The 17,479-nt window shown below is 44.6% G+C and overlaps 1 protein-coding gene across 1 annotated transcript in view; it reads right to left on the bottom strand.

Annotated features, from left to right (window-relative positions):
- BDH1 (3-hydroxybutyrate dehydrogenase 1) overlaps positions 1-17,479 on the bottom strand; it is a 33,390-nt gene that overhangs the window by 14,411 nt on the left and 1,500 nt on the right. The window contains 4 exon segments of the mRNA XM_060098850.1: positions 2,297-2,469; positions 2,582-2,692; positions 3,376-3,448; positions 11,634-11,760. Of these exon segments, the coding sequence (XP_059954833.1) occupies positions 2,297-2,469; positions 2,582-2,692; positions 3,376-3,448; positions 11,634-11,716 (440 nt within the window). The 5' untranslated portion in view covers positions 11,717-11,760.

Here is a 17,479-nt window from a genome sequence, read left to right as displayed (position 1 = left end):
ATTCAACATATTACTGGAAGTTGTAGCCAGAGCAATTAGGCAAGAAAAAGAAAGATATCCAAACTGGAAAGGAAGAAGTAAAACTATCTGCTTGCAGATGATATGATCTTACATGTAGAAAACCCTAAAGATTCCACAAAAGTAAAACCCTGTTAGAAATAACAAGTGAATTCAGCACAGTGGCAGGATAAAAGTCAACACACAAAAATCAGGCACATTTCTACAAACAAACAATGAACAATCTGAAAAGGAAATGACAAAAACAATTCCATTGACAATAGCATCAAAAAACAATAAAATACTTAGGAATTAGCTTAACCAAGAAAGTGAAAGACTTGCACAATGAAAACCACAAAACATTTCTGAAAGAAATTAAAGGTGAAAGAAATAAATGGAAACACATCCTGTGTTCATGGATCGGATGACTTAATACTGTTAAAATGTCAGTACTACCCAAAGCAATCCACAGATTTAATCCAATACCTGTCAAAATCTTAATGATGTTTTTTTAGAGAAAGAGAAACCTATCCTAAAATTCATATAGAATCTCAAGGGACTCCAAATAGCCAAAACAAACTTGAAAAAGAAGAACAAAACTGGAGGACTCAGACTTATTGATTTCGAAACTTACTACAAAGCTACAATAATCAAAATAGTCTAGTATTGGCATAAAGACAGACCAATGGAATAGAATTGAGAGCCCAGAAATAAACCCTCATATATATGAACAAATGATTTTTGACAAGTGTACCTTGACCACTCACTGGGGAAAGGACAGTCTTTTCAACAAGTGGTGCTGGGAAAAGTGGATATCCACATGTAAAAGAATGAAGTTGGACCCTTACCTAATACCACACACAAAAATTAACTCAAAATGGATCAAGAACCTACATGTAAGACCAAAACAATAAAACTCTTAGAAGAAACATAGGGCAAAACTTCATGACATTGGACTTGGCAATGATTTCTTGGATATGACACCAAAGGCGCAAGTAACAAAATTAAAAATAGGCAAATTAGACTTCATAAATTTTTTTTAATTTTGTATATCATAGACACTAGCCCAGAGTAAAAAGGCAACCCACAGAGTGGGAGAAAATATTTGCAAATCACATATCTGATAAGGATTTAATATCCAGAATATATAGAGAATTCCTAAAACTCAACAAACAACAAAAACATACCATTAAAAAATGGGCAAAGGGGGGCTTCCCTGGTGGCGCAGTGGTTGAGAGTCCGCCTGCCGATGCAGGGGACATGGGTTCGTGCCCCGGTCTGGGAAGATCCCACATGCCACGGAGCGGCTGGGCCCGTGAGCCATGGCCACTGAGCCTGCGCGTCTGGAGCCTGTGCTCCGCAACGGGAGAGGCCACAACAGTGAGAGGCCCGCATACCGCAAAAAAAAAAAAAAAAAAAAAAAAAAGGGCAAAGGACTTCAACAGACATTTCTCCAAGGAAGATCTATGAATGGCCAGTAAGCACATGAAAAGGTTCTCAACATCAAAAATTATGAGGGAAATGCAAATCAAAACTACAATGAGATATCACCTCACACCCATTATGATGACTATTATCAGAAAAAACCCCATAAAACAACAAGTATTGGCAAGGATGTAGAGAAATTGGAACCCTTGTGCACTGCTGGTAGGAATGTAGAATGGTACAATCACTGTGGAAAACAGTGTGGCAGTTCCTCAAACAATTTAAGATAAAATCATCATATGATCCAGTAATTCTACTTGTGGGTATATACCCCGAAGAATCGAAAGCAGGATCTTGAAGAGATATTTGTACACCCATGTTCATAACAGCATTATTCACAATAGCCAAAATGTAGAAGAAACCCAAATGTCCATTGACAGATGAATGGATAAGCAATATACGGCATATACACACAGTGGAATATTACTCAGCCTTGAAAAGGAAGGAAATTCTGTAATATGCTACAGCATGGATGAACCTTGAGGACATTATGCCAGATGAAATAAGCCAGTCACAAAAAGACAAACACTGCACAAGTCCACTTATGTTAGGTACTTAGAGTAGTCAAATTCATAAAGACAGAAATTGTAATGGTGGTTGCCAGGGACTGGAGGGGAGGGGAGAATGGGCAGTTATTGTTTATATTAGGTATAGACTTTCAGTTTTGCAAGACAAAAAGTGTTATGGGGATGGATGGAGGTGATGGTTGTACAACAATGTGAATATATTTAACACTGCTGAACAGTACTCTTAAAAGTGGTTAAGATGGTATATTTTATTTTATGTGTATTTGATTGCAATTTTAAAACCCTACCAAACAATAACCATGTATAAAAGGACAATGATGGGCTTCCTGGTGGCGCAGTGGTTGAGAGTCCGCTTGCTGATGCAGGGGATACGGGTTCGTGTCCTGGTCCGGGAAGATCCCACATATCGCAGAGCAGCTAGGCCCATGAGCCATGGCCACTGAGCCTGCACATCCGGAGCCTGTGCTCCGCAAGGGGAGAGGCCACAACAGTGAGAGGCCCGTGTACCGCAAAAAAAAAAAAAAAAAAAAAAAAAAAAAGGACAATGATTATGAAGATGACCCATCTCTTACCTTCATCAAGTAGCCAGCAAATACAAGGAAGCCTTTTGAATGCAGATGCTTGGCCAAGGAGAACCCAAATCCAGAGTCACAGCCTGTGACCAAGACAGCTTTGCTGGCAACCTGTTTTAAAAGGTCAGACCCCACGTTAGGAACCCAGGATCCTGAGGGCTGAATGACCAGGCCTCCTCTGGGCAGTAAAAATTAGGGCTTCCTGAGTGGCCCAGGCCTGGCCCTCCCCACTTGTCTCTTGCTGTTTGGAGAAGCACCCTGGTATAGTAGAAATGCTTGGACTCAGAATCAAGAGACCAGGTTCTAACCCAGACTCTACCACCAACTAGCAATATTGCTTGGGCAAGTTACCTCCTCTTTCTGAACCTCAGTTTCCTCATCTACAATACCATCATCTCACCATCACCATCATCACTGTCATCTTCATCGTCAAGTACTGAGTACCTACCATGGGCAAGGCACTGTGCATGCATTATTTTAATTCTCACAATAACTCCATATAATAAGTATGATTATTATATCTCGTTACAAGTGAGGAAACAGACATTTTAAAATGCCCAACATAATTAGCGATAGACCTGGAACTGAAAGAAGGACTGAGAGATTTCAGAGTCTAAACTCTTAACCCCTAACTTCATTTGATGGGGCAGGGGTTGTTCAGCGAGTGAGAGAGTGGCTCTGAGTGCCCTCGAAGCACTGAAGCCCTTACTCTGAGGGTGGGTCAGGGCCTGGGAGCCCCGGGAGGAGGGCTCTGACCACCTGGCTGGCTCCCAGGTAGCCGGGCTGCCACTCACTGGGTTCACCGAAGCAGCGTAAGTCCGACGGTCGTCAGGGACAAAGGAGGCAGAGTGAAACAGCAGCGAGCCTCTGCAAGAGGAAAGAAAGCCATGAGCAGAGGCTGTGGTCACACCAGACCTTGTTCTGGGGTGGAAGCAACTCAACAGGCCCTCAGGCACCAGGACCCACCCTACTCACTACTCCCACCCCAAACCCCTGAGGACAATCTGTTGGTGCCACTGAGGAGGAGGGCCTGTTTCCTCAAGGTTACTAGTCTGGGACAAAGTGGGCCAGCAGTTGCAGTGGACATTTTTGCCACTGTGTAGGAAGAGCCTTCCAGTGATAGAGCTCTGTCAACAAAGCCTTCTGCAAATGCAACGTCTTAACCCTTAGGTTTTACATGGCTTCCTGATAGTTTTTTTTATTTTGAAATAATTCTAGATTCACATGAAGTTCAGAATACAGAGAGATGCCCTGTACCTTTTACCCAATTTCCCCTAATGGTAACATCGTGCAAAACTCTAGTACAATATCACAACCAGGATATTGACATATGCAGTGAAAATACAGAACAGTTCCACCACCGCAAGGATCCCTTGTGTTATCCTTTTATAGCCACACCCACTCCCACATCCTCTTTAACCACTAATCTGTTCTCCATCTCTATAATTGTCATTTCAAGAATGGAGTCATAGAATATTAACCTTTTGGGATTGGCTTTTTTCACACAACGTAATTCCCTAGAGATTCATCTGATTGTCTATTGTCGCATGTATCAATAATTTGTTCCTTTCTATTGCTAAATTGTATTCTATGGTATCCTGTACCACAGTTCGTTTAACCATTCAACTATTGAAGGTCATCTGGGTTGCTTCCAATTTAGGGCTATTACAAATAAAGCAGCCAGGAACATTCCTGTACAGGTTTTGTGTGAACCTGTTTTTCTCTTGGGTAAATGCCCAGAACAGCAATTGCTGGGTCATATGGTAGTTGCATGTTTAGTTTTTTAAGAAACTTTAAAACTGTTTTCCAGGGTGGCTGTAGCATTCTACATTCCCAGCAGTGATGTATGAGTGATCCAGTTTCCCCATATCCTTGCCAGCATTTGGTGGTATCACTATTTTTTATTTTAACCATGCTGGTAACTGTGTAAAGATATCCACTGTGGTCTTAATTTGCATTTCTCTAATGGCTAATGAGGTTGAAACTCTTTTCATGTGCTTATTTGCCATCAGTATATCCCCTTTGATTAAAATGTCTCTTTATGTCTTTTGTGTATATTCTATTGTAATTGCAGTGTTTGTTCTTTCACTATTGAGTTTTGAGAGTTCTTTATATGTTCTAGATGCTAGTCCTTTGTTGCATATGTGGTATGCAAATATTTTCTCCTAGTCTATAACTTGTCTTTTCATCCTCTTAACAGGATCTTTACGTAGAGAAATAGTGTTTCATTTTGAAGTCTGATTATTCAATTTTTCCTTTTATGGATCATATTTTGGTGTCAAGTTTCAGAACTCTTTGCCTATGCCTCAACCCAAAGATTTTCTCCTGTTTTTTTCTAAAAGATTTATAGTCTTGTTTTGTTTGTTTGTTTGTTTTTTCATTTTTTGGCCATACCACGAGGCATGTGGGATCTTAGTTCCCCAACCGAGGATTGAACCCGTGTCCCTTGCATTGGAAGGTCGGAGTCTTAACCACTGGACCGCCAGGGAAGTCCCTAGTCTTGTGTTTTATAATTTAAGTCCATGATCCATTGTGAGTTAACTTTTGTATAAAATGTGAGATAAGTCAAAGTTGGTTGTTTTTGTTTTTGTCTATGAATATCCATGCTCCAGCACCATTTTTTGAAAATGTTATCTTTCCTCCATTGATTTGCTTTTGCACCTTTGTCAAATAACGGTTGGGCATATCCATGTGGTTTTATTTCTGGATTCTCTGTTTCACTGAGTTATGCACTCCCACCTTATTTTTCTTTTTCAAAATTGTTTTTGTTATTCTATTTCCTTTGCCTTTTCATATAAGTTTTAGAACAATCTTGTCTTTTTCTATAAAAATCTGACTGGGATTTTGATAGAAATTGTGCTAAACTTGTATATCAATTTAGGGAAAGTCAACATCTTTACTTTTTTGAGTCTTTCAATCCCTGAACATAGTGTGGGTCTCCATTTATTTAGATCTTTGATTTCTTTCATCAGTATTGTATCATTTTCAATGTACAAATCTTGTATAATTTGTTGTATTTATACCTAAGTAACTCATTCTTTTGAGCAATTGTAAATAGTATTATTTTAGATGTTGATACCCACGAGTTCACTGCTAGCATATAGAAATACACTGACTTGTGCGTGTTATCTTGTATCCTGTGTCCTGCTGAACTCATTTATTAGTTCTAGGGGTGCTCTGAGGATTCCTTGGGATTTTCTATGTAGTCAATCATGTCATCTGCAAATAGGGACAGTTTTATTTCTTCTTTTACAATCTGTATGACTTTTATTTCCTTTTCTTGCTTTATTGCACTTCCTTATTGCACTATGGCGAGTCGGTGGTGAGAGTGGACATTCTTGCCCTGCTCCCATCTTAGGGAGAAGGCATTCAGTCTTTCACCAGGAAATATAATGTTAGCTGCATGGTTTTCACAGATGCTCTTTATCAAGTTTAGGAAGTTTCCATCTATGCCTATTTTTCTGAGAGTGTTTATCACAAATGAGTGTTAAATTTTGCTCTTTCTGCAATAATAGATTCATGGCATTTTTCTTCTTTGGCCTTCAGTTTGCTGGATTACATTAACTGATTTTTAGCAACGAGCCATCTTTGCAGCCCTGGAACAAATTCACTTTTTTATGGCTTACAATTCTTTTCATATATTGCTGAATTCTACTGGCTAATATTTTAAGGATTTTGGCACCTATATTCATGAGGGGTATTGGTCTGCAGTCCTCTGTTTTGTACGGTCTTTTTCTGGTTTTAGAATCAGCTAATACTAGCTTCATAAAGTAAATTGGAAGGAGTTACTGCTGGGTACGGATGGGAGTTCCGGCTTCCCGCTGGGTCTTCACCAATACCTCCCTGGCTATTGGTGAGGGGTCGGAGTGCCTCACTACTGCTCTCCACTGTATGGGGGTGTGTGGTCTCATTACTGCTGAGAGGTGGAGGAAGTCCTAGCTCTGTCTCTACTAGGTGTCCTCTGACACTCCTCTACCCGCCCCCCACCCCAAGCAGGCAGGGTTCCTTATTACTACTGGGTGAGAATGTAAGTCCTGGCCCCTACTTGGCTTTCTCTGACACTACCCCTGGTGGGGGCATTGGTCACAAGTGAGCAGAGTGGTATGGTCACTACACCCAAAACTAGTTAAATGACTTTATCTAAAATCAATCACTGTTTTACCATATCCCCAGGATTTGCTGTACAAAAAGAACAAGGTGTCTCTGGCAGAACTGTCCTTGTCCCCTGCCATCCTTTTGCACTATTTGATATTTTAAAAAGTAACAAAAAGGTCACAGCAAGAAAAAAATTTCAAACTGATTTGTTGCCAGATTTTCTCTAACCCACCTCCCCATATTCAAATATATCCACTCAAACTTGACTATCTCTGGATATATTATACCAGGCGTTACTGCTCATACCCAGCTATCAATGGCATATTTCTACTTCTCCAGAGAGCACAAGGCTCCATCCCTCCACACCCAATCCCCAAGAGGCAGAACCCTGATAAGGCGAGGGCCAAGAACACTGCTGGGGAGCTCCAGCTGACACAGGAGTGCCCTCCTGGACACCACTTGGTTTCTCAGCCTTTCCCTTTGGCCACTGCTGGGACTACCTCATCCTGCTCTTATTTATTCTCTCACTTTGCAGCTCCTGCAGGTGCCACGGGATCCCTGGCTTGGGGCTACTTCTCAGTTCAGAGGGGCCTTGGGGCTAGGAAGGCCTTAGCACCCCAATTCTTTACCTTTAGTTAACAAGCACCTGGGAAGCTTGTTAAAATGCAGGCTCCCAAATCCCTGATTGACATTCTGATTCAGTAGGATGGGGTGGCCCCTGGAAATTTGCATGTTAAACCAACACCTGATTCCAGTACAGGCAGTACTGGGAAAGGCCTGGTTGATGTAGGTCCAGAGCAGCTGTTCTTAGGTTCTCCTCCCTGATTGTTTATTAGAATCACTTGGTAAAACGATGCTGATTATGTGCTTACATTATTAAAAAGAGATCTTACTATTTAGCAATAGATACCTAAACACCAACATGATGTCCAGGATTTGCTTTGAAACAATCCAGTAGAGGGAAGGGGAGGAAAGTGGGTGGGAACACAGATGAAACAAGATTGGTCATGAGCTGATAACTGTTGAAGCCCAGGTACACCAGGGATCAATTTACTACTATCTACTTTTGTATGCGATTGAAATTCTTCCGAAAATAGTTGAAGAAGAACTAAGCAACCAAGAAAGCTTTTTAAACTATTCCCATGGTTGGCCTCACCCCTAATGAATGAAATCCGAGTCCCCAGGGGTGGGACACGAGGATTTTTTTCCCCACTGCGCTCTAGGTGATTCTAACCTGCAACCAGAGTTTGTAACTGCTGCCTTAGGAAAAGAGAAAACAGACTTTTTCCCCATGGGGTTTCCTTTTCAAGCCTCTTGACTGCCAAGTCCTAACATCTCCGGGGACAAAATCAGCTCTAGGCCACAGCCCAGCCAAGGCAGACACTACTGTTTGCTGCTAGTATCTATTCTTCTCATCTGTCTCACTACCAAAATGTTGTCTGGTGTACCAACGTGCCCAATTCTTTCCAGACTATCGCCTACCCAGCAATCATGTGACCTACCCCTGGCCCATAAGGTGCAAGCAGAAGTCTGCAATGATTGCTGGGAGAGTTTTCTCTCCTGATGCAGGGGCAGCTCTTCCCTTCCTCCATGTTGCTTTGCTTCTTCCTGCCTGGACTGAGGCTGGAGGTGGAGGAACATCGCGGCATTCGGAGGTGAGGGCCACCATCAGGATGACACAGCAGAAAGAGACAAGAAGGCTGGGTCCACCGATACCTCTCCAGCCCTGGCCTTCTGGAAGTCTTTGCCCTTCTAATTGTGATGCAGTCCTGATACATTAGCTTATCAAGGCTAAGAATGCCCCTGAGGGGTTAAGTCTGAATCCCATAATATAAAATAGTGAGCATTGCCCTGGAGGGTCACCTCTCCCCAGGAGGGTCTTGTGGTGACAGCAAACTGCCGGTCACCCAAACCACTTACTCTAATGGCTATGCCAGTCTCACAGGTGGTACAAGTTAAACTCAGGATAGTCAGTAAACTTGCCGAGGGGTGAATCCCAAAGAGGTGGCCTCCAGATTCAGAGGAGGAGAGCTTGCTGATTTCCATCCTAACCTAGAAGAGCAATCAGATGGGATGGAGAGGTTGCAGTCGGCATTTCCCCACAGGCCTGTGGAAGAACCAGCTGGTCCCCAGAGCACTGGCATCCAGGAACTCACTGGGCCACATTTGAGACACCACCCTGTGCTGGCCAAGGCATTAATGCTGGCTTCTTTTCCTTCCTTCCAGTCTATGTCTTGATCCCTTTTGTTCCTTTCATCACGAATCAGCAACAATAACCAGTTACCCAGCTGTCTGCTGAGAGGAGTCAGGAGTCAGCTTGACAGCCTGAATCTAACAAGATGGGTTTAGGAAGGACAAATGTTGATGACACAAGGGCAGCTGGGGAGGAATGAGGTCTCACACAGTAGCACCTGTGAAAAAAAATTAGTCTGATCAACTACGAATCACAAGTGATGTGGCCGCCAAAAGAAGCTATGTGAGCCTAGGCTGGACAGGAATAGGGAGGCAAGGGCCACTCTCCATTCTGCCCAGGTCAGGCTGCCCTGGAGTATTACACGCCATGCCTGGGCAGGCAGGGCTGAGCACTGGGGCTGATCCAGCTGGTGTGTGTAACCAGAATCCGGGAAATAGTGTCCTAGGCAGAGCCAGAGCCTTCAGAAATCCAAAATCTGAGGGCTGTATAGAGCCAGGAAGCGGAGCAAGTTGTCAGGGCAGGGACCGCATCTGGCCACTTCTGGGGAGGTTTCATCTGGACAGGTGCTGTGTACCGGGTGACTGCTGCTCTGGGCCATGTAGGGTAGGGGAGGGTGGTGTTCTGTTTGGGGCACCACATCTCAAGAAAGAGCACAGGTCAAATGGGCATCATTCAGGTGGGAAACCTGGATGCTGAGTGGGAAAACCATGGGAGATGAACAATGAAAAAACATGCAGGGGTATTAGGGTGGCACAGTATCCCCAGGGATAAGAGATTAACTTGTTCAGTATGAATACAGAAGGCAGACCCAGGAACAAGGGGTGGCATTTACAGAGGAAAGATTTCTGCCCAGTATGAAGAAGGACTTTATAATAGCACTGTCCAAAGACAGGTGTGCTGTGAGAGGTACTGACTGCCCCATGGCTGGAGATATTCAAATAGAGTCTGTAAGGTCACTTGTTAAGGATGAGATCAAAGGATCACCCACAGGTGGGGACTGGAGCATGAGGCCCCTTCCAACTGAAATTCAAGCAAAATGATCGGGCCACCCAAAGACCTCCTGTCTGATCCAGGCACAGTGATCACCCACCATTCCTTCCACCTCACATATCTGGGTCTCCCTCCCTGACCTCTGCTGACAACTTTTCCTGGAAGACAGCTAATGCACTCTGACTCAGCTCTGCCCCTGACCACGCTGTGCCCAACCCCTTAGCCTAACCAGGTGATTTATACAATCCTTCCAGAAGACTCAGAGTCTCCTGGGATAGCCTTTCTGTCCCTTCAAATGAGCCAGAAGCTTGACTAATGCCTTACTTCCCTTTAATTTTTTAAAATAATAAAGCGTTGAATATTTCATGTGATTTATTGAATACTGTACTAAAGTGAAAAAAAGAATGTTTGTATGGGTACAGAATGGTTGTACCACTCCCTTTGAGGATAAAATCTTTGTAAAAGTATTTAAACTTCCTTTGGGATTATTTTCTCCTCCATAAAAAATCTCCAGAAAACTCTGAAAGCCATTTTTGAGACAGATTTTACCATTTCTGTGAGTCATTCACTGAAAAAAATGACAGCAAATCTTCTTTCAAAAGCCCTTTAACAGAACCAAGCTCCATTCCCTCTTTGATGGGATATCAACTCTTCTTATATGGTGTCCTCCAGCAGTTGAAGCCTCACCTCCAACCAAGCTTCTGTATCCTGTGGAAATGCTGCTTTTAAGCAAATGCTGCTAAAAACCTCCATGCATGTTCTTCTAGGTATATTTATTGGCACAGAAAATAACCATCAATTTTCTAGCTGCTGGGTCTTTGAATTTAACCTGCCACTTGATTTCACTCCTCTCAAATATAAAAGAAAGGGCATTATTTTTTTCCCTGCTCTAGCTGCAAAAGAAGAAAATGAGGTAGGAGAGCACACTAAATTCCCTTGGAAAAGGCAATTTCCAGAAGCTCTTAAAGAAGAAGAGCTGCTTGTTTACTTTGTACTTAATGCTTTCTCTAAATCACCCAGTTCAGTGAAGTCTCGTGACATTTTAGTTAACCATAGTTTCACGTGCGAGATTTTAAAAGAGCCATTAACCAGGTGATTAAAGTAATGAGATCTGTGCCTCCTGATGTAATGCACTAAGAAGGGCACCACCTCACCTGAGTGGGATTCTTCCAAACACACAAACCTGAATCTAAACACGAGGATATCCCACAGCCCACACTGAGAGACATTCTTCCAAGGTGTTAAGGTCATGAACAACAAAGACTGAGGAACTGCCCCTGACAGGAAGAGAGTAAGGAGACATGACAACTAAATGTACTGGGAACCCTGGTTTGTATCCTGGACCAGGAAAATGTCCATTCGTGGGCCATCTGGTGAAATTTGAATCAAGTCTGCAGATTAGTTAATAGTGTTATATCAGTGGTAATTTCCTGGTTTGGATGACTGCACTATGGTTTTGTAAGATGTTAACACTTGGGGAAGTTAGGTGAAGGCGTTACGGGAAACTTTTGGACTATTTTTACAACTTTTGTATAAGTGTAGAGTTACTTCAAGATAAAAAGTTTTAAAAAAAATCTGATGAAAGATATTCTTCTGTGCCTTGTGTGACATGGGAAGGTCTCTGTCTTCTGACAACACCTTTGAGTGTCCTTTGCTGGTGGACAGCGGGTATTGAGGGACACCTTTGAGAGTCAAGCCTTATTATGTGTGAAGAGCTCTGCTTTGCCCAGAAAGTGTAACCCTCAAGGTCACCTCCACCCTTCATTTTCTTACCTTGCTCCATTTACTCTATCAGAGAAATTCAGGGTTTTCCTCAGGAGCTGTGACAGGGGTCTGGAGAAGCGGGCAGTCAGCATAGTGGCCACAAGAGGCAGAATGGTCAGGCTCCTCCGGGTGGGTTCTGAAACACAAAATGTGTCCTCAGCATTGTGTTGCTGCCTTCAGAAGTTTAGGCAGAAGGGGCCATTTTCCTTCCAGGTTGTGAAAGTTAAAGTGGGCTCTGTTTGACCCAGGTTCAGTCAAGGCACCAGGCAGTCCCCGCCTGCCACCCTCCTCTCAAGCTACAGCCTCATGTGATGAAAAGAGTCAGGAGGCTGGGACATCTAGAAACCTGGGTTCTGGTTCCAGCTGTGCCACCAACTCATGGGGTAACCCTGGGTGAGTCATCACCCTTTTGTAGCATGAGGAGGGTGTAGCACCAGTGACCCACAAACTAGGCTGTGCAGCAACCACTGGGGTGCCCAGGGTCCCGCCTCCTCAGGGATTCCAGCTCCATGAGTCCCATTCTCAGTGTTCCCCATATCCAGCAAAACGTCCATCTCAATTTGCCCACATGCCTCCAGGAAGCTTTTTCAGTCCTGGGCCAGGTATCTTTTGATTCAGCTCTCCACCTTTCTCCACCCCACCACGCACAGGGTCCAGCTCTGGAGCTGAATTCATCAGTAACTCATCACAGCATGGAGACTGAAGCTACAAAATGAGACACACTCTAATCAACCTAAATTAAAACACCCACACCCACACAGTCTCTCCCACCACCCTACCACTCCCTTTCCACATTAAATCAAACTTGTTGCAGCAAGGTCATGTGTCAGTAAGGCTACTCAGCACAGTGACTAGCTTCCTATTATGAGTTGTAGATGGGTGTGTGCATTAGTTGTCTTCCTGTTCTGGTTCATTCCCCTCTCGCGATTCCTCCTGGCCTAAGGGGAGGAAAGGGAGGTAGGGAGGGAGCTGAGCAAGGCAATCCCAGCCCTGGGAGCTGTTGCTCTTTTTCTGGGGAACCGTCCAAGTCTCTCTTTGCACACCTGCCTGTGGTTTGTTATACTGCCCTTAACAGTAACAAGGTTGTGCCTGAGGCAGCTCCTCCCCTGCCATTTTGCTGCCGCCCCTAATCTGATCAGCCAGTGCGTCTGTGATAGGTTCACTAACTAGCCAACAACCACAGTATTTACTGCAGAAGGCAGGTGGCGGTGTTTCATCTGTTTAATCTTCAGGAGAGGAAAACAAATAGGGCTCTTGTGTCTTGCGTGATCCTTCCTGGACTGTGCAGTAGGCTCTTGCTTCTGCTCCGGCCCCTACTCGCCACAGTCTCAGCACTGCAGCCAGAAAGGTCTTTCCAACACCAGTCAGGTACGTGACTCCCTTGACTAAAAGCCTCCTCTCCATGCCTTTTTGGAGCTGGCCTCTGCCTCCCTTCCTATCTGGTACCCCCTCCCCTGTGCTCACTGCTCTGTAGCCACGCTGACCTTCTGAACATACACGGAGCTCTTTCTCGCCTCAGGGCCGTGGACCTTGCCTTTCCTCTCTCTAGAGGGCTGAGTCCTTCGGACCCTTATGACTTTAGAGAGGCTGCCCAACCCCCCATGCAACACACAGGGGTTGCTCTCCATAAGATTGCCCTTCAATCCAAGATTCTCTTGTTTCTTTACTTATCTCCCCCTTCTAGATCATAAGCTCAGTGAGGCCAGGCACCTTGTCCATCTTAGTCACCACTGAATCCCCCATGCCTGGAAGACCCTGACACGAAGGAGGCACTCAGTGAGTCCCTGCTGAGTGGGGGTGAGCTGTGTGCTCGAACCTCACCCCCATCCCCACACACAGACTGGCCCTTCATGGAAGGCACAGGCCCATGATGTGGGTGCCCCGCACCCCTCCCAAGTACTGACCGGCTGGCTAAGCACAGACATCTCTGCCTCCTCCCTCCAGGACTGGAGTCCGAGGTCACCACCACTGGGTGATTTAAAATCCAGTCGTCTGTAATTCAATCGCTTTCCATCCTTTCTGCTCAATGCCTGTGGCACAGAATGCCTCAGTGTTTGCCTCAATGTCTCTCCAGAGAGCTGCTTTTAATTTTATTTTCCTTTGAGTCAGCAATATCTAAAAGCACTTCCGTCAAAATAGCTTAAATTGCATGAAAACTCAGCCCCTTTAATAATGCACTGTTCACAATGTAATCTCTCATATAAAAAATGCTAGAGGGCTTCCCTGGTGTCGCAGTGGTTGAGAGTCCGCCTGCCGATGCAGGCGACACGGGCTCGTGCCCCGGTCCAGGAAGATCCCACATGCCGCGGAGCGGCTGGGCCCGTGAGCCATGGCCGCTGAGCCTGCGCGTCTGGAGCCTGTGCTCCGCAGCGGGAGAGGCCACAGCAGTGAGAGGCCCGCGTACCGCAAAAAAAAAAAAAAAAAAAAAAAAAGCTAGAATTTTAGATATCTTTTTCTTCTACTACTTTTTTACATTCCTTAAATATGTTGCTATTTTCACCCCAAACACAATGCTATAGGCAGTGGAATTCCTGTACTCATCAGGGCTGTTTGTCATCTCAATGTTTTGTGCTGAGCTTTAGTCTCTGTAAACATTAGTTTCTCAAACTTGAAATGCCACTCAGTTGCCTTTTGGTTTGCAAACAGAAATGGCGGTGGGAGGCGGGCGCTGCAAGGGGACAGGCAGAGCCCCTGTGAGGGCGGGGACCACCTCTTTAGCTTTGGATTCAATCAGCTGCTCCAGGGTGACCAAATTTATATGATACTGTCACAACATCAAGATGTTCACGTATTATTCTGGAATCTGGGAGAAACTTTTCTAATTCTGAGAACATTTAGGTCTGCTCTCAAGGGCACCTCCTTTCCATTGTCAGTGCCAACCCCACGTGTAGCCCACAGAAAGCACTCCCTCTCCAAAAGAAAAAAAAAACAACCTGTGTGCACCCTTGTCTTGATGCTGGGCTCACTTGCTGCATTCTGACAATACTATCTTGCAGAAGACACAGCTGGCTGCATCCCTGTGGGTCAGGGTCAGGGTCAAGGTCTCCCCTGTAAGTGGCAAACATTCCCAGTACTGACATCCTCAGAAGAGGCGGGGCATCAGCAGCAAATAGGAATTCAGGAGGCAGGACTTAGGCTGGAAAGAGAACTAAAGTTTCTGGACATGAAGTCTGGAAGGGCCTTGGTACTACCAAGTGGGAGAGGGAGGTCCTGTTTCACCGGGGAGGGTGAGCTGGGTTTAAGCTAAGAACCATCCTGTGTAGGGACACCACACTGAGGCGCTCAAAGCCCGTAACCTGTGTGAGACTCCAAGGTCTGACAACTGGCAGCCAGTTTCCAACATACTCTACTTGGCTATTTTGTTTGGCCTGCCTAGTGTTTTAAAAGGCAATAAACGAGGCAGCTATGTTATGCTTGAACTCAATAACAAAAAGTTTTCACTTACTATCTCAAGCCTACCCACATCACCTCTGTTAACTGCCTGGACACTGTGGGCATTAGGGCTTGAGATCTCTTACCAAATAGATGTCTATTATCCTTTGGCTATTTCCCTTCTGATCACTTAGCATAATCTTGCCTAGAAGTTCCAGCTCAGCTCAGCTCAGCTATACGTGTTAACTACAGTTTTTGGAGGCTTCCTTGAGGCAAAAAGGAAACCTGACAAGTTTTAAAGTCTTTATTCAGATAAGATGCCTATTATCCCTTAGAGAGAGAACTATTCTGAAACGAAAGTCTAAAGACATTATACAGGAACACCAAATGATATTGTAGGTGACGTTCCCACTACCATTTTATCGTAAATGCAGAAGTGACTTTTATATGGCTGCCTCTAACAGAGACCTTCAATAAAAGCCAAGGATTTAACTTTATAGCCCAGTTCAGCAAAGGCAAACCTAATGCAGACACTTGGATTAGTCTGACACTAGACACTAGCCACCAGCCACCAGATTAGACTTAGGTGATGGCCATTTCTCTTCAGAGAACACATCACTCTCTCAGCAGTTGCCATCTTTCGGGTGTCTGTCTTGCTCAGCTGATCCCTGTCCCTTTCAGACTTGCCTGTTGCCCACAGGATTTGGCCTCTGCAGCTGTAGTTGTACAGTGAGACCCCCCACCCCCACCCTCTGACCATGGAAGAGTGGGTCAGGGAGAGACACCTGACCCCAGATGAATCCATCATTCTGTCCCCTGGCACTGTGAAAGTATGCAGAGCAGCCTCTGTGGGGCAGAGACATGTGATCTGGTTGCTGGAGTTGGGGGGAGGGGGGTGGGCAGCTATGCGACATTTGAGCCTGAAGCCAGAGAGAGAGATGGAGAAAGCCAATCTGCAAAGAGAGAAAGGAGTCAGGCACACATGTAGAAAGAAGCAGAGATGGAAGTGAAGAAGAGAGAAAAAAACAACAACAGAGCCTCCTGCTCCTGAGACCCAGCTGCCCTCCTGTCTTCAGCTCTGTAAGGCACGTGACGTCTTTATTCTGTGTTGATTTAAGCATGCCTAATGTTTCTGTTAGTTGCAGCCAAAACAATATTGGTGAAAACACACTGAAAGCAGGTTCTTTCTGCAGATCATTATCATTAATTCTTAAGCTTGCCTGATATTCTGAGAATGCCACACTGTAGACCTCATAATGATAACAGGAACAGAAGCCTCTCCCACTCCACTTCTGTCAAGGAAACATCTGTCCTTCCCCAAGAGAAAGTGTTACCAGAGCTATCAAAATGGCCATAATTAAAACCACCAGGTTAAGCAGGCATCCCATCCCTAGGAGAACAGGGCTTGCCTACCAAATTCAAGTCAGACCTGTACACAGTAGGCACATAATATTTGAGTGACTTAAGAGAGTTTTCAGCAGAGGAATACCATATCAGGCTTATATTTTAAAATGATAACTGTCACTGGGTTAAGAATAGACTGAGGATGGACAAGGGCAGGAGCAGGGAGACCATTTAGAAGCTATGGCAGTAACCCAGGACCATAATGTACAGCCACGCAGGTTGTGCACTGCAGAACTCCAGCAAAATGTGAAGAGGTACTCCCTGGACATATATAAAAGGGCTGCCAGCCCCGGTGGAAACCATGGAGCTAATTAGACGTGGTCAGAGTCTGGCTGTGTTTTGAAGGTAAAGCCCACTGTGATTTACGGACCAATTAAATGTAGGCTATGAAAGCAGGAAGAATCAAAGATATTTCCAAGATTTTTCATGCAGATGTAAAAAAAAATGACATTAGTACAACTGACAGTTTAAGGAGCCATCCTATTCATAAGCGCTTACCACATTTCAAATCAGAGCGTACAAGCCCAGCATCCTGGTCCTCACCGGGCCCCTCCAAATCATATCTCCAACAATACTTCTCTCGTCTACTCATTATACCATTTACTACACCATCTCTCAATAAGCCCTGTACTTTCCAATTTTTGTGCCTTGCTCATTCTATACCAAATCTGAGGTCTCCTTCATCCACTAAGCCCTAACTGATTCAAATAACCTCCTTCAAGAAACCTTTCCTGATCCCCTAAATCAAAAATCAATCTCTTGTTGCGGGACTTCCCTAGCAGGTCAGTAGTTAAGACGCCGCGCTCCATATTTGCATTTTCACTGCTTCCTTATGTGCCTCTGAAATAGCACTTAACCTAGGCCGGGTAGTATTAGAGGCATTTCTGCTTATAACCATTCACAGCACCCCGCTCCGCCATCTGACCACCAGTCTCAACATGGATTGTTTCATTGACCTCTGGCTCATCCAGAATGACTACTCTGGTGTCTGACAGGAAGCAGCCACTCTGTAAATGTGTAGTGAGAGACTATGCGAGCTACACTCATTTCAAAGTTCAGCTTCCTCGCCCGCCACGGGT

The sequence above is a fragment of the Mesoplodon densirostris genome, chromosome 5 (assembly GCF_025265405.1).
Source record: "Mesoplodon densirostris isolate mMesDen1 chromosome 5, mMesDen1 primary haplotype, whole genome shotgun sequence".
Taxonomy (NCBI): domain Eukaryota; kingdom Metazoa; phylum Chordata; class Mammalia; order Artiodactyla; family Ziphiidae; genus Mesoplodon; species Mesoplodon densirostris.
Note: the sequence above shows the minus strand (reverse complement) of the source record. Positions and strands in the feature narration are given on the sequence as shown.